General features: G+C 51.5%; 1 protein-coding gene across 9 annotated transcripts in view; it reads right to left on the bottom strand.

Moving 5' to 3' along the window:
• Positions 1-23,551, bottom strand: part of CEP350 (centrosomal protein 350) — a 172,718-nt gene that overhangs the window by 112,019 nt on the left and 37,148 nt on the right. For all 9 annotated transcript variants that reach the window (XM_075320581.1, XM_075320582.1, XM_075320589.1 and 6 more), the window contains exons 6-7: positions 23,061-23,509; positions 656-769 (exon numbers count right to left, since the gene is read on the bottom strand). In XM_075320581.1, the coding sequence (XP_075176696.1) occupies positions 656-769; positions 23,061-23,509 (563 nt within the window). The remainder of the gene's footprint in view (positions 1-655; positions 770-23,060; positions 23,510-23,551) is intronic.

Below are 23,551 nucleotides of genomic sequence, written 5' to 3'. Positions count from 1 at the left end.
TATAGAATCAGCCTGATAGCACCAGTATAGCACTGTATGTATAGAATCAGCCTGATAGTGCCAGTATAGCACTGTATGTATAGAATCAGCCTGATAAAGCCAGTATAGCACTGTATGTATAGAATCAGCCTGATAGTGCCAGTATAGCAATGTATGTAGTATGTATAGAATCAGCCTGATAAAGCCAGTATAGCACTGTATGTATAGAATCAGCCTGATAGTGCCAGTATAGCACTGTATGTATAGAATCAGCCTGATAGCTCCAGTATAGCACTATATGTATAGAATCAGCCTGATAGGGCCAGTATAGCACTGTATGTATAGAATCAGCCTGATAGTGCCAGTATAGCACTGTATGTATAGAATCAGCCTGATAGTGCCAGTATAGCAATGTATGTAGTATGTATAGAGTCAGCCTGATAAAGCCAGTATAGCACTGTATGTATAGAATCAGCCTGATAAAGCCAGTGCTATACTGGCACTAGGTAATATAAGAAAATCCTGGTGATTGGCGGCTTTAAATAACTTTCTCTATTGTAACATTGAGCATTTCTCCTTAGGCCCCAGCTCCTTTCCTCCCCTATAAAACTTTCTTGTGCCAATCTCTCCCTGATATTTCCGCTGAATCCACCTGTGGCCGACACTCAAATCTCACCCTGGAATGAAGCTGGCAGCGTTCCATGTAACTGTGCACTGATGTCCTGAAATTCAGCCTCCTGCCAAACTTTGCCATCTGGGGTACGAATTTTTGTTTCTGGAGGGTTAAAACCTAAGAGGCGAAAAAAAAAAAATAAAAAATATTATATAATATACATACATATACATATACATACACATATATATATATATATATATATATATATACATATATATATATATATATATATATATACATATACATATATATATATATATACATATACATATATATATATATATATACATATATATATATATATATATATATATATATATATATATATATATATATATATATAAAGTTCTCCTGTCAACGTTAATCATATGGTCTCTTAGAAGCGTCGGTCTCTGTATCTGCAGCATTTAGTGAGGAACCGTCCGGTCTGAATCAGAAAATAACGAGAACAGGAGAGGGGCGGCAATCCTCACATGCGGCCATTATCTCTGTAGTCTTTTGAGGTTGTGTTACGTTTTCAACACAAAAAACAATAAACACATGATTTGCAAATCCAAATGATGTCCCTGAGAAGTCTGACAGTACAGGGCACTATAACTTGTTATTTTTCAAATAAGATTAAACTCTAAATAAAACCAAGTGGAATGTTTCACTGGAATTTCAAAAAACAAAATCAATAAGTTACAAGTGATCAACTTAGATCTACTACTGTAAAAAAGAGAATTTTGTTACTTACCGTAAATTATTTTTCTTATAGTTCCGACATGGGAGACCCAGACCATGGGTGTTTAGCTTCCGCCTCCGGAGGACACACAAAGTACTACACTTAAAAGTGTAGCTCCTCCCTCTGAGCTTATACACCTCCTGGTAGCCAGTCCTAGCCAGTTTAGTGTAAAAGCTGAAGGAGAATAGCCACCCACAAGTAGAACCGAGTAAGAACCGGAACAACCAGAGACTCTGTCCACGACAACAGCCGGTGATAACACACAGAACAAGAAAATTGCCAACAGGCAACAGGGAGGGTGCTGGGTCTCCCAATACGGAACTATAAGAAAAAGAGTTTACGGTAAGTAACAAAATTCTCTTTTTCTTTATCGTTCCTTTGGGAGACCCAGACCATGGGACGTTCCAAAGCTGTCCCTGGGTGGGAAAAAACAGAAAAAACTAAGAAGTAGGCGGAGCCTAACTTCACAAGTGGGCGACAGCCGCCTGAAGGATGCGTCTGCCCAAGCTCGCATCTGCCGAAACATGAGCATGCACTTGGTAGTGCTTCGAAAAGGTATGCAGGCTAGTCCAAGTGGCAGCCTGACAGACTTGTTGAGCCGTAGCCTGGTGCCTAAAAGCCCAAGAGGCACCGACAGCTCTGGTCGAGTGTGCTTTGATCCCCGGCGGGGGAGGCACCTGAGTACTCTGGTAGGCGGCCGAAATGGTCGATCTAATCCAACGGGCCAAGGTCGGCTTAGAAGCAGAGAGACCCTTGCGCCGCCCTGTGGTTGGCACAAAAAAAGAGGTGCACCGCCTAAGCGCAGCGGTGGAGACACATAGATCCGGAGAGCACGCGCCAGATCTAGAGTATGCAGCGCTTTCTCAAAGCGATGAACAGGGGCCGGACAGAAGGAAGGCAAGGAAATATCCTGGTTAAGGTGGAAGGGAGAGACCACCTTAGGAAGAAAGTCCGGGGTCGGACGGAGAACTACCTTGTCTTGGTGAAAAAACAAAAAAGGTGACTCCGAGGAGAGCACAGCCAAATCAGAGACTCTCCTGAGAGAAGTTATGGCAACTAGAAAGGCCACCTTTTGAGAAAGACGATACAAAGAAACCTCCCTAAGGGGCTCGAAAGGGGGTTTCTGCAATACCGTGAGGACCAAGTTAAGGTCCCAGGGATCCAAGGGCCGCCGATAAGGCGGAATGATGTGAGACGCACCTTGCATGAAGGTGCGGACCTGAGCCAGCCGGGCGAGACGCCGCTGGAACAGCACTGATAGAGCTGAGACTTGTCCCTTGAGAGAGTTGAGGGACAGTCCTAGCTGCAGACCGGACTGTAAAAAAGACAGAAGTGTCGGCAAGGAAAAAGGCCAAGGAGGATGGCCGGAAGAGCGACACCAGGACAGGAAAATTTTCCAAGTCCTGTGATAGATCTTAGCGGAGGAAGACTTACGGGCCCGAGTTATAGTGGAGATGACTTCAGGAGGAATACCAGAAGCCGTCAAAATCCAGGACTCAAGAGCCACGCCGTCAATTTGAGTGCCGCAGAATTCGGGCGGAAAAACGGACCTTGCGAGAGCAGGTGTGGACGGTCCGGAAGATGCCACGGCATCTCCACGGACAGTTGGAGCAGGTCCGGATACCAAGCTCGCCTGGGCCAGTCCGGTGCAATGAGGATGACTCGACGACCCTCCATTCTGATCTTGCGCAGGACTCTGGGCAAGAGAGCTAGAGGGGGAAACACGTAGGACAGACGAAACTGGAACCAGTCTTGAACCAGAGCGTCCGCGGCGAAGGCCTGAGGATCGTGGGAGCGAGCCACGTAAACCGGAACCTTGTTGTTGTGACGGGATGCCATTAGGTCCACGTCCGGAGTGCCCCACTTGCGGCAGATTGACTGAAACACTGCCGGGTGCAGGGACCACTCGCCACCGTCCACGGATTGACGGCTGAGATAATCTGCCTCCCAGTTTTCTACGCCAGGGATGTGGACTGCGGATATGGTGGACTTGGAGTCCTCCGCCCATTGAAGAATGCATTGGACCTCCAACATTGCCAGGCGGCTGCGTGTCGCGCCTTGGTGATTGATGTAGGCAACCGCTGTCGCGTTGTCTGACTGGACTCGAATGTGCCTGCCCGCCAACAGGTGGTGAAAGGCTAGGAGAGCTAGAAGCACAGCTCTGGTTTCCAGCACATTGATTGAAAGGGCTGACTCGGACGGAGTCCAAGTGCCCTGTGCTCTGTGGTGTAGATGTACCGCTCCCCAGCCGGATAGGCTGGCATCCGTGGTGAGAATCACCCAGGACGGAGTCAGGAAGGAGCGCCCTTGGGACAGGGAGAGGGGTCGAAGCCACCACTGAAGAGAGCTCCTGGTCTGTGGCGACAGAGCCACTAACCTCTGTAAGGAGGAAGGCCGCTTGTCCCAACAGCGGAGAATGTCCAGCTGCAGAGGACGCAGATGGAACTGGGCAAAGGGAACCGCCTCCATGGAGGCCACCATTTGACCCAGCACCTGCATCAGGCGCCTGAGGGAATAACGGCGGGGCCTCAGGAGAGAGCGCACCGCTAGCCGGAGTGACTGCTGTTTGATTAAGGGCAACTTCACAAGTGCCGGCAAAGTCTCGGACTGCATCCCTAGGTACGTGAGACTCTGGGTCGAAGTCAGAGTGGATTTGGGAAGATTGACAATCCACCCGAATTTGGCTAGGGTGGCGAGAGTGAGCGAAACACTCCGCTGACAGTCTGCGCTGGATGGACCCTTGACCAGAAGGTCGTCCAGATAAGGAAGCACTGCTAACCCCTGGAGGTGCAGGACCGCACTCACTGCCGCCATGACCTTGGTGAATACCCGAGGGGCCGTGGCTAACCCGAAGGGGAGAGCCACGAATTGGAAATGATCCTCTCCTATCGCAAAACGTAACCAACGCTGATGTGACACAGCGATTGGCACATGTAGATAGGTATCTCTGATGTCGATGGACGCCAGGAAATCCCCTTGGGACATAGAGGCAATGACTGATCGCAGAGACTCCATGCGAAAATGCCGCACCCGGACATGCTTGTTGAGAAGCTTGAGATCCAGGATGGGCCGGAAGGTACCGTCCTTTTTTGGAACTAGGAAGAGATTTGAGTAAAAACCTCTGAACCGTTCCTGAGCGGGAACTGGGACAATCACTCAGTTTGCCTGCAAGGACGCCACGGCCTGCGAGAAGGCGGCGGCCTTGGAGCAGGGGGGAGTTGAGAGAAAAAATCTGTTTGGAGGGCTGGAAGAGAATTCTATCCTGTAGCCGTGAGATATGATGTCTCTCACCCACTGATCGGAGACTTGCTTTAACCAAGCGTCGCCAAAGTGGGAGAGCCTGCCACCGACTAAGGACGTGGCTGGAGCGGGCCGAGAGTCATGAGGAAGCTGCCTTACTGGCAGAACCTCCTGCGGTCTTCTGTGGACGCGCTTTTGGGTGCCAGTTGGATTTCTGATCCTTGGCTGAGTTAGCGGACGAGGCGGAAGGCTTAGAGGATGACCAGTTGGAGGAACGAAAGGAACGAAACCTCGATTGATTCCTACCCTGGGCGGGTTTCCTGGTTTTGGTTTGTGGCATGGAAGTACTCTTCCCGCCAGTAGCTTCTTTAATGATTTCATCCAGCTGTTCACCAAACAGCCTGGACCCAGCAAAAGGGAGCCCAGCAAGAAACTTCTTGGAAGAAGCATCTGCCTTCCACTCTCGAAGCCACAAAATCCTGCGGATAACAAGAGAATTAGCTGAAGCCACCGCAGTGCGGTGAGCAGCCTCTAGCATGGCAGACATGGCATAAGATGAAAAAGCTGAAGCCTGAGAAGTTAAGGCAACCATCTCAGGCATAGATTCCTTGGTGAGGGAATGCATCTCCTCCAGAGAAGCAGAGATGGCTTTGAGAGCCCACACTGCTGCAAAAGTCGGGGAAAACGCGGCCCCCGCAGCTTCGTACACAGATTTGGCCAGGAGGTCAATCTGACGGTCAGTGGAATCCTTAAGTGAGGTGCCGTCAGCCACAGACACAACGGTCCGGGCTGATAGCCTAGACACCGGAGGGTCTACCTTTGGGGAGTGAGACCACTCCTTGACCACCTCAGGTGGAAATGGAAACCGGTCATCAGAACCACGCTTTGGGAAGCGTTTGTCAGGACAGGCCCTGGGTTTGGTCACAGCGGTCTGAAAACTAGAGTGGTTAAAGAACACACTCTTTGCTCTCTTAGGCGAGGTAAACTGGTGCTTTTCTGCCAGAGAGGGTTGCTCCTCTGACACTGGCGGATTGAGATCCAGCACAGAATTAATAGAAGCAATCAAATCACTAAGATCTGAGTCACCCTCAGAGAAATCGATGGGATACATAGGAGTCCTCTGTCAAGAGTATTAAAGGCACCCTGAGAGGGGGGCTGATGCATATTCATCAAAGTCCTGGACAAAAGTCCCATGGACTCAGCAAATGACTGGGATATGGACCTAGAAAAGGACTATACCCAGGCCGGGGGTTCAATCACAGGTGCAGCAGCAGCCTGAGAGACCACTGGGGGTGAGACTCCAGGCTGTGGCACCGCCAAGTTAGAGCAACCATCACAGTGTGGATAAATGCTCGGCTCAGGCAGCAGGAGCTTACATGCAGTGCATGCAGAATAAAGCTTTGGAGCCTTGCTCCTTGTGTGAGACATGCTGCTGGAGTGGGGGCTTTGCAGAGAATGAACCCCAGGGAGAATATACAGAGGTCCACAACCGGAGACCGGCTGTGGCTTACCAGACCGCTGAGCGCGGTGTTGTGTGCCCTCCAGATCCCGAAGCCCGGTCCCCCAGTCGCAGCACCTCAGCAGAGATGCAGAATGAAAGGATGTCCCAGAGCAGAGTGAACTCTGCCTGAGAAACTAGGGGGCGTTCCTATAAAAGAGCGGGAACTGGAGGGCTGGAGGGAACTGGAGGGCTATAGAGACCTGCAGGGAAGGAGGGACGCCCCAGCAGTGGGGAGTGTCCCTCCCCTGTGTAGAACGGCCGCAGGGAGGAGCCGAACCTGTCCCTCTGCATGAGTGACATGCGAGGGCAGGAAAATGAAACTAGGCCTCTGGCGAAGCCGGGGCCTAAATTTAAGTGGCGAGGCCGACAAGCAGGCACCATCGGCGCGGTTCTCAGGCAAAAGCTAGAGAACCCGCCGGAAAAGTTAAAACAATCACATACAGCATACTCTCCCCTTACAATAAAGAACCGGGACCCCCAACATAAACGTCTCAGGTACTTAGCTGCTGAGACGCAGGGCCATGTCCCTGGGGATGAGTGCTCCGGTCCAGCAGGATCCTGAAGGGCTGCGGATGGAGACCGGACTCCTGCCAGGCATGGAGACCGTGCTGGCTCCCACTTCAAGCCAGAGCCCAGAAGGGATGGTGAAGGAGCACGGCATGTAAGGCTGCAGCCTTGTAAATCAACCTTAACAACACCGCCGACACAGTGGGGTGAGAAGGGACATGCCGGGAGTCCAGACATGGACCCGCTTTTCTTCAAACTCTTTCCAAAAGTCAAACAAATCAGATGAGAATGCATGTGTGGATGTATGCCTCCTGACACAAAGCAATAAAACTGGCTAGGACTGGCTACCAGGGGGTGTATAAGCTCAGAGGGAGGAGCTACACTTTTAAGTGTAGTACTTTGTGTGTCCTCCGGAGGCAGAAGCTAAACACCCATGGTCTGGGTCTCTCAAAGGAACGATAAAGAAATAGAAAAGTAAAAAAAATATATAAAGAAAAGCCATTAAGTTTACTTTAAACTAAAAAACCCGCTACAGTGTTATCCAGAAAAAAGAGAATTTTGTTACTTACCGTAAATTCTTTTTCTTATAGTTCCGACATGGGAGACCCAGACCATGGGTGTATAGCTTCTGCCTCCGGAGGACACACAAAGTACTACACTCAAACGTGTAGCTCCTCCCTCCTAGCATATACACCCCCTGGTAGCCAGTCCTAGACAGTTTAGTGCAAAAGCTGAAGGAGGACATCCACCCACAAGTAGAGACAGAGCAAAACCCGGAACAACCGGAACCTCTGTCTACAACAACAGTCGGTGATAACACACGGAACAAGAAACCTGCCGACAGGCAACAGGGAGGGTGCTGGGTCTCCCATGTCGGAACTATAAGAAAAAGAATTTACGGTAAGTAACAAAATTCTCTTTTTCTTCATCGTTCCTTATGGGAGACCCAGACCATGGGACGTTCTAAAGCAGTCAATGGGTGGGAATAAATAGAAAAACTGAGAAGTAGGCGAAACCTAACTTCACAAATGGGCGACAGCCGCCTAAAGGATGCGTCTGCCCAAGCTCGCATCTGCCGAAGCAAGAGCATGCACTTGGTAGTGCTTCGAAAAGGTATGCAGACTAGTCCAAGTGGCAGTCTGACAGACCAGCTGAGCCGTGGCCTGGGCCTGAAAGCCTAAGAGGCACCGACAGCCCTGGTCAAGTGTGCCTTGATCCCCGGCGGGAGAGGCACTTGAGTACCCTGGTAGGTATCGGAAATGGCCGACCTAAACCAACGAGCCAGGGTCGGCTTAAAAACCGAAAGGCCCTTACGCTGACCAGCAGTCAGCACAAAAAAAGAGGTGCACCGCCTAAGAACAGCGGTGCGAGTCACATAGATCCGGAGCGCCCGCACCAGATCCAGAGTATGCAACGCCCTTTCAAGGCGATGAACAGGAGCCGGACAAAAGGAAGGCAGGGAAAATGCGCCGGATAAGGTGGAACAGCAACCACCTTAGGGAGAAAGTCCGGAGTCGGACGGAGAACCACCTTGTCTTGATGAAGGGAGGACTCCGAAGAGAGTGCAGCCAAAACAGAGACTCTCTTGAGGGAAGTTATGGCCACTAGAAAGACCACCTTCTGTGAAAGACTAAACTAAGAAACCTCCCTAAGAGGCTCAAAGGGGGGTTTCCGGAAGCCGTGAGGACCGAATCAAGGTCCCAGGGCTCCAAGGGCCGCCGGTAAGGCGGAATGATGTGAGATACGCCCTGCATGAAGGAGCGCACCTGGGCCAACCGGGCGATACTCCGCTGGCACAACACTGATAGAGCCGAGACCTGTCCCTTAAGGGAATTTTGGGATAGTCCTAGCTGCAGACCGGACTGTAGAAAGGACAGGAGAGTCGGCAAGGCCAAAAGGCCAAAGGATACTTCCGAGCTCGAGTCAGAGTGGAGATGACTTCAGGAGGGATACCAGAAGTCGACAAGATCCATGACTCAAACGCCACGCCGTCAATCTGAGAGCCGCATCCTCGTGAGAGAAGGTCTGGACAGTCCGGGAGATGCTATGGCACCTCTACGGACAGACGGAGCAGGTCAGGGTACCAAACTTGCCTGCGTCAGTCTGGAGTAATGAGAATGACCCGACGGCCCTCCTTTCTGATCTTGCGCAGGACTCTGGGCAAGAACTAGAGGGTGAAACACGTTAGACAGACGAAGCTGGGAACAAACTTGAACCAGTGCGTCTGCCGCAAAAACCTGAGGATCGTGGAGCCACGGTTTGACGGCTGAGACAATCAGCCTCCCAGTTCTCCACGTCTGGGATGTGGGCTGTGGATATGGTGGACTAGAAGTCCTCCGTCCACTGAAGAATGCGATGAACCTCCAACATTGCCAGGCGGCTGAGTGTCCCGCCCTGGAGGTTGATGTAGGCAAACGCTGTAGCGTTGTCTGACTGGACTCGAATGTGCCTGGCCGCCAACAGATGGTGAAAGGCTTAGAGAGCTAGAAACACAGCTCTGATTTCCAGCACATTGATCCAGAGGGCTGATTCGGACAGAGTCCAAGTGCCCTGCGCTCCATGGTGGAGATATACTGCTCCCCAGCCGGATAGACTAGCATCTTGGTGAGGATCACCCGGGACGGAGCCAGGAAGGAGCGTCCCTGAGACAGAGGGGACGAAGCCACCACTGAAACGAGCCCCTGGTCTGTGGCGAAGCCACCGCCCTGGAAGGAGGAAGTCCGCTTGTTCCAACAGCGGAAAATATCCAGCCGCAGAGGACGCAGCTGGAACTGGACAAAGGAATCGCTTCCATTGACACCACCATCTGATCCAGCACCTGTATTAGGTGCCTGATGGAACGACGTCGACCGCCAGCGGAGGGACTGCTGTTTGACTAAGGGCAGCTTCACAAGTGCCGACAGAGTCCCGAATTGCGTCCCTGAGTATGAGAACTTCTGGGTCGAAGTCAGAGTGGACTTGGACAGAATGACAAACCACCCGAATTGGTTAGAATGGCGAGAGTGAGCGAGGCACTCCGCTAACAGTCTGCACTGGATGAAGCCCAGACCAGAAGGCTGTCCAGGACAAAAGGATCACTGCCAACCCCTAGAGGTGCAGGACCGCAATCACAGCTGCCCCGACCTTGAGAATACTCGAGGGGCCGTGGCTAACCCCAAGGGAAGAGCCACGAATTGGACCACTCTGATTGCAAAACGTAGCCAACGCTGGTGTGAAACTGCGATTGGCACATGCAGATAGGCATCTCTGATGTCGATGGAGGCTAGGGAATCTCCTTGGGTCATTGATTGATCGCAGAGACTCTATGCGAAACTGCCGCACCTGAACATGCTTGAGAAGCTTGAGATCCAGGTCGGAAGGCACCGCCCTCCTCGGGTACTAGGAATAGATTTAAGCAGAAATCTCAGAACCGTTCCCAGTCGGGAACCGGAACAATCACTCCAGTGGCCTGCAAGAATGCCACAGCCTGTGAGAAGGCGGCGGCCTTGGAGCAGGGGGGAGTTGACAGAAAAAATCTGTTTGGCGGGCTGGATAGAGTTCTATCCTGTAGCCGTGGGAGATGGTATCTCGCACCCACTGATCGGAGACGTGTTAAAACCATACGTCGCCAAAGTGGGAGAGCCTGCCACCGACCAAGGACGTTGCTGGCGTGGCTAGATAGCCAGGAGGAGGCTGACTTAGTGGCAGCATCTCCTGCGGTCTTCTCGTGCGCCATTTGGGTTTACGATCCTTGGCTGAGTCAGTGGACGAGGCCGAGGGCTTAGAGAACGATCAGATGGAGGAACAAAAAGAACGAAACCTCGACTGATTCCTGCCCTGGACAGGTTTCCTGGTTTAGGTTTATGGCATGGAAGAAAACTCTTCCCGCCAAGAGCTTCCTTAATAATTTCATCCAGTTGTTCCCGAATAGTCTGGTCCCAGCACAAGGGAGCCCAGCAAGGAACTTCTTTAGAAGCATCCGCCTTCCGCTTCCGAAGCCACCGGAGTCTGCGGATAGCGAGGAAATTAACCGAGGCCACCGCAGTGCGGTGAGCGTCTCCAGCATGGCGGACATGGCATAGGATGAAAAGACTGAAGTCTGGAAGTTAAGGCAACCATTTCGGGCAAAGGGTCCCTGTGAGGGAATGCATCTCCTCAAGAGAAGCAGAGATGGCTTTGAAAGCCGCACTGCTGCAAAAGCTGGGGAGAACGAGGCCCCTGCCGCCTCCATACAGATTTGACCAGAAGGACAACCTGGCGGACAGCTGTAAGTGAGGAGCCATCAGCCACTGATACAACGTCCGGGCTGAGAGTCTAAACACCAGAGGGACCACCTTTGGTGAATGAGCCCACTCCTTGACCACCTCTGGTGGAAGGGGAAAACTGTCATCAGAACCACGCTTTGGGAAGCGTTTGCCAGAGCAGACCTTGGGCTTGGTCACAGTGGCCTGAAAACTGGAGCGGTTAAGGAACACACTACTTGTTCTCTTAGGCAAGGTAAACTGGTGCCTTTTTGCCAGAGAGGGATGCTCCTCTGATACTGGCGGATTGAGGTCCAGTACAGAATTAATGTACAGTGGGAACCTTAGAGAGGTGCCGTCAGCCACTGATACAACTATCAGGGCTGAAATACTAGACACCGGAGGGACCAACCTTGGTGAATAAGCCCACTCCTTGACCACCTCTGGTGGAAGGGGGAAACAGTCATCAGAACCACGCTTTGGGAGCGTCTGTCAGGACAGGCTCTGGGCTTGGTCACAGTGGGCTGAAAACTGGAGTGGTTAAGGAACACACTCCTTGTTCTCTTAAGGTATACTGATGCCTTTCTGCCAGAGGGGGATACTCCCCTGATACAGGCGGATTGAGGTCCAGTACAAATATAATGGACGCAATCAAATCATTAGCATCTGCATCACCTTCGGACCGATCAATGGTACATTAAGTAGCGTCCGAGCCCCCAGTAAAAACATCCTCCTCGTCCAGTGAGTCAGCTCGTGAATCAGAGCTGCGGGACGGGGAAGGACAGGGGACCCTGCGTCTCCATCTTAGGAGGACGGGGTCTGAGATGAAGAGTCCTCTGAGAGCTTTGCTGAGCGAGCCGTAGCAGCCGAAGTGCCCTAAGAAGGGGGCTAATGCATGCTCAGCACCACCGGAGCAGCTGGAGGGACCACTGACGAGCCTCCAGGCTGAGGGACCACTGTGTTTATGTGCTCAGTACAGGCAGTACGAGTCTACATGCAGTGCATATTAAGACCAGCCTTGCAGCCTTGCTCTGATGTGAGACATGCTGCAGAAGTGGGGGCTCTGTGAGGGAATGCATCTCCAAAATGACCCCCAGCAGAGTATATAAACAGAGAATATAAGCAGCTGCACAACTGGAGGTTGTGGCTTGCCAGACCGTTTAACATACATTTCTGTGCCCTCCAGTCCCCCAGCCCAGGCCCCCATTTGTCACAATGTGGTATCTCTGTGCCTATGCAGACATTGAGAACGCTGAGAAAATGGCGACCGGAGCGAGGAGAGGGGGCGGGGCCTACTCTGAGAGCGGGCAAATGAGGTATACAGGGAGGGAATCTGTCCTCAGTGAGGAGTGTCCGTTCCCTGTGCTGAACAGCCGCTGGGCGGAGCCACACTGTCCCTCTGCATGACTGACATGCAGAGGGAGTGAAACCGAAACTAGGCCTCAGGCGAAGCCGGGGCCTAGATTTAAACATGCGGCCAGCGTGCAGGCACCATCGGCGCGGTTCTCCAGTGAAAACTGCAGAACCGGCCGGAAATGTTACCACAGTTACATAACACACTCCCCCCAATAAATAAAGTACAAGGGGCCCCTGGAACGACCACTTTCTGTGGTAAAAACGTCTCAATACTTAGCTTTTGAGACGCAGGTGCCAGGTCCCTGGGGGGGGGGGTTAAACGTTCCGTCCGGCAGGATCCTGAACAGGGCTGCGGATGGAGACCGGTCTCCTGCAAAGCAGTGAGAACCGAGATGGCTCCCACTTCAAGCCAGAGCCCCAGGGGATGGTGAAGGAGCGCGGCATGTGAAGGCTCCAGCCTTGTAAAGTCAACCTTAACAGCACCGCCGACACAGTGGGGTGAGAAGGGACATGCCGGGAGTCCAGATTGGACCCGCTTTTCTTCCAAATCTTTGAAATCCAAAAAATCAAAAATCAGAGAATGCATGTGTGTGTGTGTGACCTCCTGAACACAAAGCATTGAAACTGGCTAGGACTGGCTACCAGGGGGTGTATATGCTAGGAGGGAGGAGCTACACGTTTGAGTGTAGTACTTTGTGTGTCCTCCGGAGGCAGAAGCTATACACCCATGGTCTGGGTCTCCCATAAGGAACGATGAAGAAATAAGCCCTAGCACGATTTTACAGGGTTCTTGGAGTATCCTTGAAATATAAGCCCTACCCCAAAAATAAGCCCTAGTTACAGTCAGGGCTGGCGCTAGGGGGAGTCCAACTATGAAATTTCTCAAGGCCCCATCAGTTGTATTCAGAGGTTCAGATTCTTTAAGGACCTTTGATGACTTCACAGTCATGTGACCAAATGTCTCTTAATTGCAAAATTCTAAAAACAAAAATGCAAACAGCAGACAGGCCGGTATGTAGGACTGGCATTAGGGGGGATGGGAGAGCAAACTGGGAAATTTCACAGGATCCCATTCTCCTAGGGGCTCCAGGGTTTATATCCTGATGATTACATTGCTGCAGGACCTTTGTGACATCACATCATGTGACCAAAAGGTCATTACAGGAACCTAAAGCTGAAGAGGAGACAGGCTGGTGGGTGTGTGCAGTGTGTGTGTGTAGTGTGTGTGTGTGTAGTGTGTGTGTGTGTAGTGTGTGTGTGTGTGTGTGTGTAGTGTGTGTGTAGTGTGTGTGTAGTGTGTGTGTAGTGTGTGTGTAGTGTGTGTGTGTAGTGTGTGCACGCGTGTGTGTGTGGTGTAGTGTGCACGCGTGTGTGTGTGTGTAGTGCAGTGTGTGTAGAGCAGTGTGTGGTGTAGTGCAGTGTGTGTAGTGTGTGCGCGCGTGTGTGTGTGTGTGTGTGTGTGTAGAGCAGTGTGCGTGGTGTAGTGTGCACGCGCGTGTGTGTGTGTAGAGCAGTGTGTGGTGTAGTGAGCGCGTGTGTGTGTGTGTAGAGCAGTGCGTGTGCACGTGTGTGTGTGTGTAGTGCAGTGTGTGTAGAGCAGTGTGTGGTGTAATGAGCGCGTGTGTGCAGTGTGTGTGGTGTAGTGTGCACGCGTGTCTGTGTGTGTAGTGCAGTGTGTGTAGAGCAGTGTGTGGTGTAGTGTGTGCGTGTGGAGCAGTGTGTGTGGTGTAGTGTGCGCGTGTGTGTAGTGCAGTGTGTGTAGAGCAGTGTGGTGTAGTGAGCGTGTGTGTGTGTAGTGCAGTGTGTGTGTGTGTGTGTGTGTGTGTGTGTAGCAGTGTGTGTGGTGTAGTGTGCACGCGTGTGTGTGTGTGTGTGTAGAGCAGTGTGTGGTGTAGTGTGCACGCGTGTGTGTGTGTGTGTGTGTAGAGCAGTGTGTGGTGTAGTGTGCACGCGTGTGTGTGTGTGTGTAGTGCAGTGTGTGTAGAGCAGTGTGTGTAGAGCAGTGTGTGTGGTGTAGTGAGCGCGTGTGTGTAGTGCAGTGTGTGCGAGCTCGGGTGTGTATAGTGCAGTGCGCGCGCACGTGTGTGTGTGGTGCAGTGTGTGCGCGCTCGGGTGTGTGTAGTGCAGTGTGTGTAGTGTGTGCGCGCGTGTGTGTGTGGAGCAGTGTGCACACGTGTGTGTGTGTGCTCGGGTGTGTGTAGTGCAGTGTGTGCGCTCGGGTGTGTGTAGTGCAGTGAGCGCGAGCTCGGGTGTGTATAGTGCAGTGCGCGCGCACGTGTGTGTGTGGTGCAGTGTGTGCGCGCTCGGGTGTGTGTAGTGCAGTGTTTATAGTGTGTTTGCGTGTGTGTGTGTGGAGCAGTGTGCACACGTGTGTGTGTGTGTGTGTGTGTGTGTGTGCTCGGGTGTGTGTAGTGCAGTGTGTGCGCTCGGGTGTGTGTAGTGCAGTGAGCGCGCACGTGTGTGTATGGATCAATGGATATATAAGCGATACATAATAAATAGATAAGATGAAGAGAAATGATTCATAGAACACCACAATACACACCTATGGGGCTGGGAGCGGCCCCCAGCGTTCACCTCCTACAGACACTAAGCTTAAACTGATCCGCTCAGCCCCGGTGGGTCTATACTACAGGGGAGGAGATAACTTTTAGCATATAGTGTCAGCCTCCTAGTGGCAGCAGCGTACACCCGTGGTCTCCGGTGTCCCCCAATGAAGTGATAGAGAAATATAAATATATAGATCATAGCTAGAAGGATATATAGATACATAGACTATACACTGGGTTTACAGAGCTCTGTTGATGTTCCAGAATGTGAAATGCGATGATCTATTTGAATAAATAATGATTTTTTTTTATTTGTTCAAGAATAAATATGGATTGATTGTTGTTCATGGAAGAAAAAAAATAAGACATCCCCTAAAAAAAGAGAATTTTGTTACTTACCGTAAATTCTTTTTCTTATAGTTCCGACATGGGAGACCCAGACCATGGGTGTATAGCTTCTGCCTCCGGAGGACACACAAAGTACTACACTAAAAGTGTAGCTCCTCCCTCCGAGCATATACACCCCCTGGATGACAAATCTAACCAGTTTAGTTCAAAAGCTGAAGGAGGACATCCACCCACAAGTAGAGATAGAGTAAAACCCGGAATAACCGGAACCTCTGTCTACAACAACAGCCGGTGAAAACACACGGAACAAGAACTGCCAACAGGCAACAGGGAGGGTGCTGGGTCTCCCATGTCGGAACTATAAGAAAAAGAATTTACGGTAAGTAACAAAATTCTCTTATTCTTCATCGTTCCTTATGGGAGACCCAGACCATGGGACGTCTCAAAGCAGTCCATGGGTGGGAATAAACAGAAAACTGAGAAGTAGGCGAAACCTAACTTCACAAATGGGCGACAGCCGCCTGAAGGATGCGTCTGCCCAAGCTCGCATCTGCCGAAGCATGAGCATGCACTTGGTAGTGCTTCGAAAAGGTATGCAGACTGGACCAAGTGGCAGCCTGACAAACCTGCTGAGCCGTAGCCTGGTGCCTGAAAGCCCAGGAGGCACCGACAGCTCTAGTCGAGTGCGCCTTAATCCCTGGCGGTGGGGGCACCTGAGAACATTGGTAGGCATCGGATATGGCCGACCTAATCCAACGAGCTAGGGTCGGTTTAGAAGCCGAGAGACCCTTGCGCTGACCTGTGGTGAGCACAAAAAGAGAGGTGCACCGCCTAAGAGCGGCGGTGCGTGACACATAGATTCGGAGCGCCCGCACCAAATCCAAAGTATGCAACGCTTTCTCAAAGCGATGCACAGGGGCCGGACAAAGGGAAGGCAATGAAATGTCCTGGTTAAGGTGGAAAGGAGACACCACCTTAGGGAGAAAGTCCGGACTCGGACGGAGAACTACCTTGTCTTGGTGAAAAACCAAAAAAGGTGACTCCGAAGAGAGCGCAGCCAAATCAGAGACTCTCCTGAGAGAAGTTATGGCCACCAGAAAGACCACTTTCTGTGAAAGTCGAAACAAAGGAACCTCCCTAAGAGGCTCAAAGGGGGGTTTCTGTAAGGCCGTGAGGACCAGATTAAGGTCCCAGGGATCCAAAGGCCGCCGTAAGGAGGAATGATGTGAGATGCGCCCTGCATGAAGGTGCGCACCTGGGCCAGTCGGGCGATACGCCGCTGGAACAACACTGACAGAGCCGAAACCTGTCCCTTGAGGGAATTGAGAGATAGTCCTAGCTGCAGACCGGACTGTAGAAAAGACAGGATGGTCGGCAAAGAAAACGGCCAAGGAGCATGGCCGGAAGAGCGACACCAGGACAGGAAAATCCTCCAAGTCCTGTGGTAAATCCTGGCCGAGGAAGACTTCCGAGCCTGAGTCATAGTGGAGATGACCTCGGAAGGAATGCCTGAAGCAGTCAGGATCCAGGACTCAAGAGCCACGCCGTCAATCTGAGAGCCGCAGAATTCTGGCGGAAAAACGGACCTTGAGAGAGAAGGTCTGGGCGGTCCGGGAGATGCCACGGCATTTCTATGGACAGACGGAGCAGGTCTGGGTACCAAGCTCGCCTGGGCCAGTCTGGAGCGATGATTATAACCCGACGGCCCTCCATCCTGATCTTGCGCAGGACTCTGGGCAAGAGAGCTAGAGGGGGAAACACGTAGGCCAGACGGAACTGGGACCAATCCTGAACCAGCGCGTCCGCTGCCAAGGCTTGAGGATCGTGGGAGCGAGCCACGTAAACCGGGACCTTGTTGTTGTGCCGGGATGCCATTAGATCCACTTCCGGAGTGCCCCACTTGCGGCAGATTGACCGGAACACTGCCGGATGCAGGGACCACTCGCCGCTGTCCACGGTTTGACGGCTGAGATAATCTGCCTCCCAGTTTTCTACGCCTGGGATGTGGACTGCGGATATGGTGGACTTGGAGTCCTCCGTCCACTGAAGGATGCGTTGAACCTCCAACATTGCCAGGCGGCTGCGAGTCCCGCCCTGGTGATTGATGTAGGCAACTGCAGTCGCGTTGTCCGACTGGACTCGAATGTGCTTGCCCGCCAACAGGTGGTGAAAGGCTACGAGAGCTAGAAGTACAGCCCTGATTTCCAGCACATTGATCGAGAGGGCTGATTCGGACGGAGTCCAAGTGCCCTGTGCTCGGTGGTGGAGAAATACTGCTCCCCAGCCGGAGAGACTGGCGTCCGTGGTGAGGATCACCCAGGACGGAGTCAGGAAGGAGCGTCCCTGAGACAGAGAGAGGGGCCGAAGCCACCACTGAAGAGAGCTCCTGGCCTGTGGCGACAGAGCCACTAGCCTGTGCAAGGAAGAGGTCCGCTTGTCCCAAAAGCGGAGAATGTCCAGCTGCAGAGGACGCAGGTGGAACTGGGCAAAGGGAACCGCTTCCATTGACGCCACCATCTGCCCCAGCACCTGCATGAGACGCCTGATGGAATGACGGCGGGGCTTCAACAGAGAACGCACCGCCAGATGAAGGGACTGCTGTTTGACTAAGGGCAGCTTCACAAGTGCCGGCAGAGTCTCGAATTGCATCCCTAGGTACGTAAGTTCCTGGGTCGGGGTCAGAGTGGACTTGGGCAGATTGACAAGCCACCCGAATTGAACAAGCGTGGCGAGAGTGAGCGAGACACTCCGCTGACAGTCTGCACTGGATGAGGCCTTGACTAGAAGGTCGTCCAGGTAGGGGATTACTGCCAACCCCTGGAGATGCAGAACCGCAACCACTGCTGCCATGACCTTGGTGACCACACGAGGGGCCGTGGCTAACCCGAAGGGGAGAGCCACGAATTGGAAATGTTCCTCTCCGATTGCAAAGCGTAGCCAACGCTGGTGTGAAACTGCAATTGGCACATGCAGATAAGCATCTCTGATGTCGATGGATGCTAGAAAATCTCCTTGGGTCATTGAGGCAATGACCGATCGCAGAGATTCCATGCGAAAGTGCCGCACCTGAACATGCTTGTTGAGAAGCTTGAGATCCAGGATGGGCCGGAAGGAACCGTCCTTCTTGGGGACTAGGAAGAGGTTTGAGTAGAAACCTCTGAACCGTTCCCGGGCGGGAACCGGAACAATTACTCCGTTGGCCTGCAAGGATGCCACGGCCTGTGAGAAGGCGGCGGCTTTGGAGCAGGGGGGAGTGGACATAAAAAATCTGTTTGGCGGGCTGGAAGAAAATTCTATCCTGTAGCCGTGGGAGAGGATATCCCGCACCCACTGATCGGAGACGTGCTGAAACCACACGTCGCCAAAGTGGGAGAGCCTGCCACCGATCAAGGACATTGCTGGCGCAGCCAGATAGTCAAGAGGCTGCCTTAGTGGCAGCGGCTCCTCCGTTCTTCTGAGGACGCGGCTTCGCGCGCCAGCTGGGTTTGCGATCCTTGGCTGAGTTAGTGGACGAAGCTGAGGGCTTAGAGGATGACCAGTTAGAGGAACGAAAGGAACGAAACCTCGACTGGTTCCTGCCCTGGACAGGTTTCCTGGTTTTAGTTTGTGGCAAGGAAGTACTCTTCCCGCCAGTAACTTCCTTAATAATTTCATCCAGTTGTTCACCGAACAGCCGGGACCCAGCAAAGGGGAGCCCAGCAAGAAACTTCTTGGAAGAAGCGTCTGCTTTCCACTCTCGAAGCCACAAGATCCTGCGGATTGCGAGGGAATTAGCGGAAGCCACCGCCGTGCGGTGAGAAGCCTCCAGAATGGCAGACATGGCATAGGATGAAAAAGCCGAAGCCTGGGAAGTTAAGGCAACCATCTCGGGCATAGAGTCCCTGGCGAGGGAATGTATCTCCGCCAGAGAAGCAGATACTGCCTTAAGAGCCCACACTGCTGCAAAGGACGGGGAGAACGAGGCTCCTGCCGCCTCATATACAGATTTGGCCAGAAGGTCAACCTGGCGGTCAGTGGGATCCTTAAGAGAGGTGCCATTGGCCACAGATACGACTGTCCGGGCAGGACAGGCCCTGGGCTTGGTAACAGTGGCCTGAAAACTGGAGTGGTTAAAAAACATACTCCTTGCTCTCTTAGGTGAGGTAAACTGGTGTTTTTCTACCAGAGAGGCTTGTTCCTCTGACACTGGTGGATTGAGGTCCAGTACGGAATTAATGGACGCAATCAAGTCACTAACATCCCCCTCAGATAAATCAATGGGGTACATAGAGGTAGCGTCTGAGCCCACAGTAAAAGTATCCTCCTCGCCCTGCGATTCAGCTCGTGAATCAGAGCCGTGGGACGAGGAAGGAGAAGGGTCCCTGCGTCTCCGTTTAGGAGGACGGGGTCCTAAAACATGCTCTGTTAGCTCTGCAGAGCGAGTCGGAGCGGCAGAGTCGCCCTGAGAAGGGGGCTGATGCATGGTCAGCAGAGTCCGGGACAGCTGTCCCATGGAGTCGGCAAAAGACTGGGAGATAGCTCTGGAAAAAGATGCTACCCAAGCCGGGGGTTCAGCCACCGGGGCCGGAGCAGAATGAGCTTACATGCAGTGCATATAGAGTAAAGCCTTGCTCCTAGTGAGAGACATGCTGCTGAGGTGGGGGCTCTGCAGTAAAGAATACACTCCTTTAGAATGACCCCCTGAGAGTGTATAATAAAGCCCACAACCAGAGGTTGTGGCTTACCAGACCGGTTTTTGTGTGCCCTCCGGATTCCACAGCTCGGACCCCCAGTGGATGCAGCAGCTGCAGCAGCCAGCGCCGATCAGTGTGTGAACGCTGATAAAATGGCGCCGGAGTGAGGAGGGGGGGCGGGGATTAGCCCAAGAGCGGGAACCGGGGGGCCAAGGAGAGATACAGGGGAGGGAAACATCTCCTCAGAGAGGAGTGTCCTCCCCTCTGCTGAACGGCCGGTGGGCGGCGCCGCACTGTTCCCCTGCTTGACTGAGATGCAGGGGAACTGAAAACGAAACTAGGCCGCAACTGAAGCCGGGGCCTAGATTTTTACATGCGGCCGACGAGCAGGCACCCTCGGCGCGGTTCTCAGGAAAAACCCAGAGAACCGGCCGGAAATCACAGCAAGGTTAACAAACACACTCCCCCCTCAATAAATGTACAAGGGACCCCTGAATAACGTCTCAATACTTAGCTTATGAGACGCAGGGCCATGTCCCTGGGGGTGGGGGTTGAACGCTCCGTCCGGCAGAATCCTGACAGGGCTGCGGATGGAGACCGGTCTCCTGCAAAGCAGTGAGAACCGTGATGGCTCCCACTTCAAGCCAGAGCCTCAGGGGATGGTGAAGGAGCGCGGCATGTGAAGGCTCCAGCCTTGTAAAGTCAACCTTAACAGCACCGCCGACACAGTGGGGTGAGAAGGGACATGCCGGGAGTCCAGATTGGACCCGCTTTTCTTCCAAATCTTTGAAATCAAAAATCAGAGAATGCATGTGTGTGTGTGTGACCTCCTGAACACAAAGCATTGAAACTGGTTAGATTTGTCATCCAGGGGGTGTATATGCTCGGAGGGAGGAGCTACACTTTTAGTGTAGTACTTTGTGTGTCCTCTGGAGGCAGAAGCTATACACCCGTGGTCTGGGTCTCCCATAAGGAACGATGAAGAAATAAGCTCTAGCCCATTTTTCGTAGCAAAAAACAATATACAATGGGTACGAAAGTTTCATTGCTGCCATTTGGTAAATTCTCATTAATGTACACTCTGCACCCCATCCCCCATCTCAACAGAACCCCCCCCCCCCAGAAATTTTTGCAAATTTATTAAACAAGAAAAACTGAAATATCACATGGTCATAAGTATTCAGCCCCTTTGCTCAGTATATCCCATGGAGATAAGTATTCAGCCCCTTTGCTCAGACACTCATATGTAAGTCCCATGCTGTCCATTTCCTTGTGATCCTCCTTGAGATGGTTCTCCTCCTTCATTGGAGCCCAGCTGTGTGTAATTACACTGATTGATTTGGAAAGGCGCACACCTGTCTATATAAGACCTCACAGCTCACACTGCATGTCACACCAAATGAGGATCATGAGGTCAAAGGAACTGCCCAAGGAGCTCAGAGACAGAATAGTGGCAAGGCACAGATCTGGCCAAGGTTACAAAAGAATTTCTGCAGTACTCAAGGTTCCTAAGAGCACAGTGGCCTCCATAATCCTTAAATGGAAGAAGTTTGGGACCACCAGAACTCTTCCTAGACCTGGCCGTCCAGCCAAACTGAGCAATCGTGGGAGAAGAGCCTTGGTGAGAGGTAAAGAAGAACCCCAAGATCACTGCGGCTGAGCTCCAGAGATGCAGTAGGGAGATGGGAGAAAGACCACAAAGTCACCTATCACTGCAGCCTCCACCAGTCAGGCCTTTATGGCAGAGTACCCGACGGAAGCCTCTCCTCAGTGCAAGACCTATGAAAGCCGCATAGAGTTTGCAAAAAAACACATGAAGGATCCCAGACTATGAGAAATAAGATTCTCTGGTCTGATGAGATGAAGATAGAACTTTCTGGTGATAATTCTAAGTGGTATGTGTGGAGAAAACCAGGCACTGCTCATCACCTGCCCAATACCATCCCCACAGTGAGACATGGTGGTGGCAGAATCATGCTATGGGGGCAGGGACAGGATGACTGGTTACAATTGAAGGAAAGATGAATGCAGCCAAGTACAGAGATATCCTGGAAGAAAACCTCTTCTAGAGTGCTCTGGACCTCAGACTTGGCCAACGGTTCACCTTCCAACAAGACAATGACCCTAAGCACGCAGCTAAAATAACAAAGGAGCGGCTTCAGAACAACTCTGTGATCATTACTGACCGGCCCAGCCAGAGCCCTGACCTAAACCCAATTGAGCATCTCTGGAGAAACCTGAAAATGGCATCCACCAACGCTCACCATCCAACCTGATGGCACTGGAGAGGATCTGCAAGAAGAATGGCCGAGGATCCCCAAATCCCGGGCCCCAAGAAGACTCATGGCTGTACTAGCTCAAAAGGGAGGGGGCGGCTACTCAATACTGAGCAAAGGGGCTGAATACTTATGAACATGTGATATACTGAGCAAAGGGGCTGAATACTTATGAACATGTGATATTTCAGTTTTTCTTGGTTAATAAATTTGCACAAATGTCTACATTTCAGTTTCTTTCTGTCAAGATGGGGGCAGAGTGTACATTACTGAGAAAAAAAAATAACTTTTTTTGAATTTACCAAATGGCTGCAATGAAAGAGTGAAAAATGTAAAGGGGTGTCAATACCTTCCGTAGCCACTGTAAGACCCAGTTTGATTTTCAGGGAATCACAGTAAGTAGCAGATTATTGCCCCCCCCCCTCGTTTTTTCTTAATAAAAAAAAAAAAAAAAAAAAAAAAAAAAAAAGAAGGACATCCATGAGCTTGCTAAAGTTAAGTTGGAAAAAACAGCCCAAAAAAACAAGCAGGTTGTGGACGATTAAATCTGCAGCGTGTAAACTTTTGGGGCTTTTTGCCTCATCAGCAAACGTTGGGCTTCTGGTTGGCTGACGCAGCTCTATGTGAACACTGGGTATAAACCCATTATTGTGGTGTTATTTTCTTTTCTTCTAGGGAAGGAACACCTTTTGGTACCTGATGTAGTCGGTATGAGAATGCTGAACACCATGATCGGCTGCATTGTGTTTGTTAAATTATCAAAATTCCCATCAACAAAGATCGGGGCATCAGAAAGGCAGTGCTGAACTTGCAAAAGGTGAGAAACAAAAGATTTAATTATTTTGATCTAGCACAAGCTGAAGGAGGGAGTGGAATTAATCACAGTTAACCCCTTTAAAAGGAATCAGTCAGATACCTAAATCCAGAAATGCAGCAACAGATAGAAGATATAAAAGGGTGTCAATGGATTTAGCTTTCAAATACCTGCATGTGTACATATGTGGTTCTTACCTCTGTACGATGGAGCTGGTGGAGCAGCCGTTACTTTCCTGGTTTTTGCACTTGCTGTTTTGTCGGTTACATTTATAGGCTCGGGAAGACGCTCGCTGTTATCCCGCTCCTCCGAGAGCTCCCACTGTCTGCGGATCCGTTCCTTCAGTTTCTCTAGTTTGGCATCAGGTTGCCTCCGTTTTAAGGTCTCTAATCTGTTACTCAGAGGGCTGACGGTGGGCTGGTGCTGGGGGGCTTCTGATAGGGGCACATGTCTGTAATCATTGCTCTGGTCAGTCTGAGACCGGCATAATTGCCAATGCAAATTATCAATGGCCAGTCTGTCATTTAGGTAGCGCACAGTGGTGGCGTCCACAGCAGAAGAACGAGTGCTATCAAAGTCCTTCTCATCTTGACGAAGGTTCTTTAGACCAGATCCTGGATCCTTCTCTTCTGAAGACAGAACTTCCCTAAGTAGAAATAAATATATATATATATATATATATTATATA

The sequence above is a fragment of the Anomaloglossus baeobatrachus genome, chromosome 8, assembly GCF_048569485.1.
Source record: "Anomaloglossus baeobatrachus isolate aAnoBae1 chromosome 8, aAnoBae1.hap1, whole genome shotgun sequence".
NCBI lineage: Eukaryota > Metazoa > Chordata > Amphibia > Anura > Aromobatidae > Anomaloglossus > Anomaloglossus baeobatrachus.
Note: the sequence above shows the minus strand (reverse complement) of the source record. Positions and strands in the feature narration are given on the sequence as shown.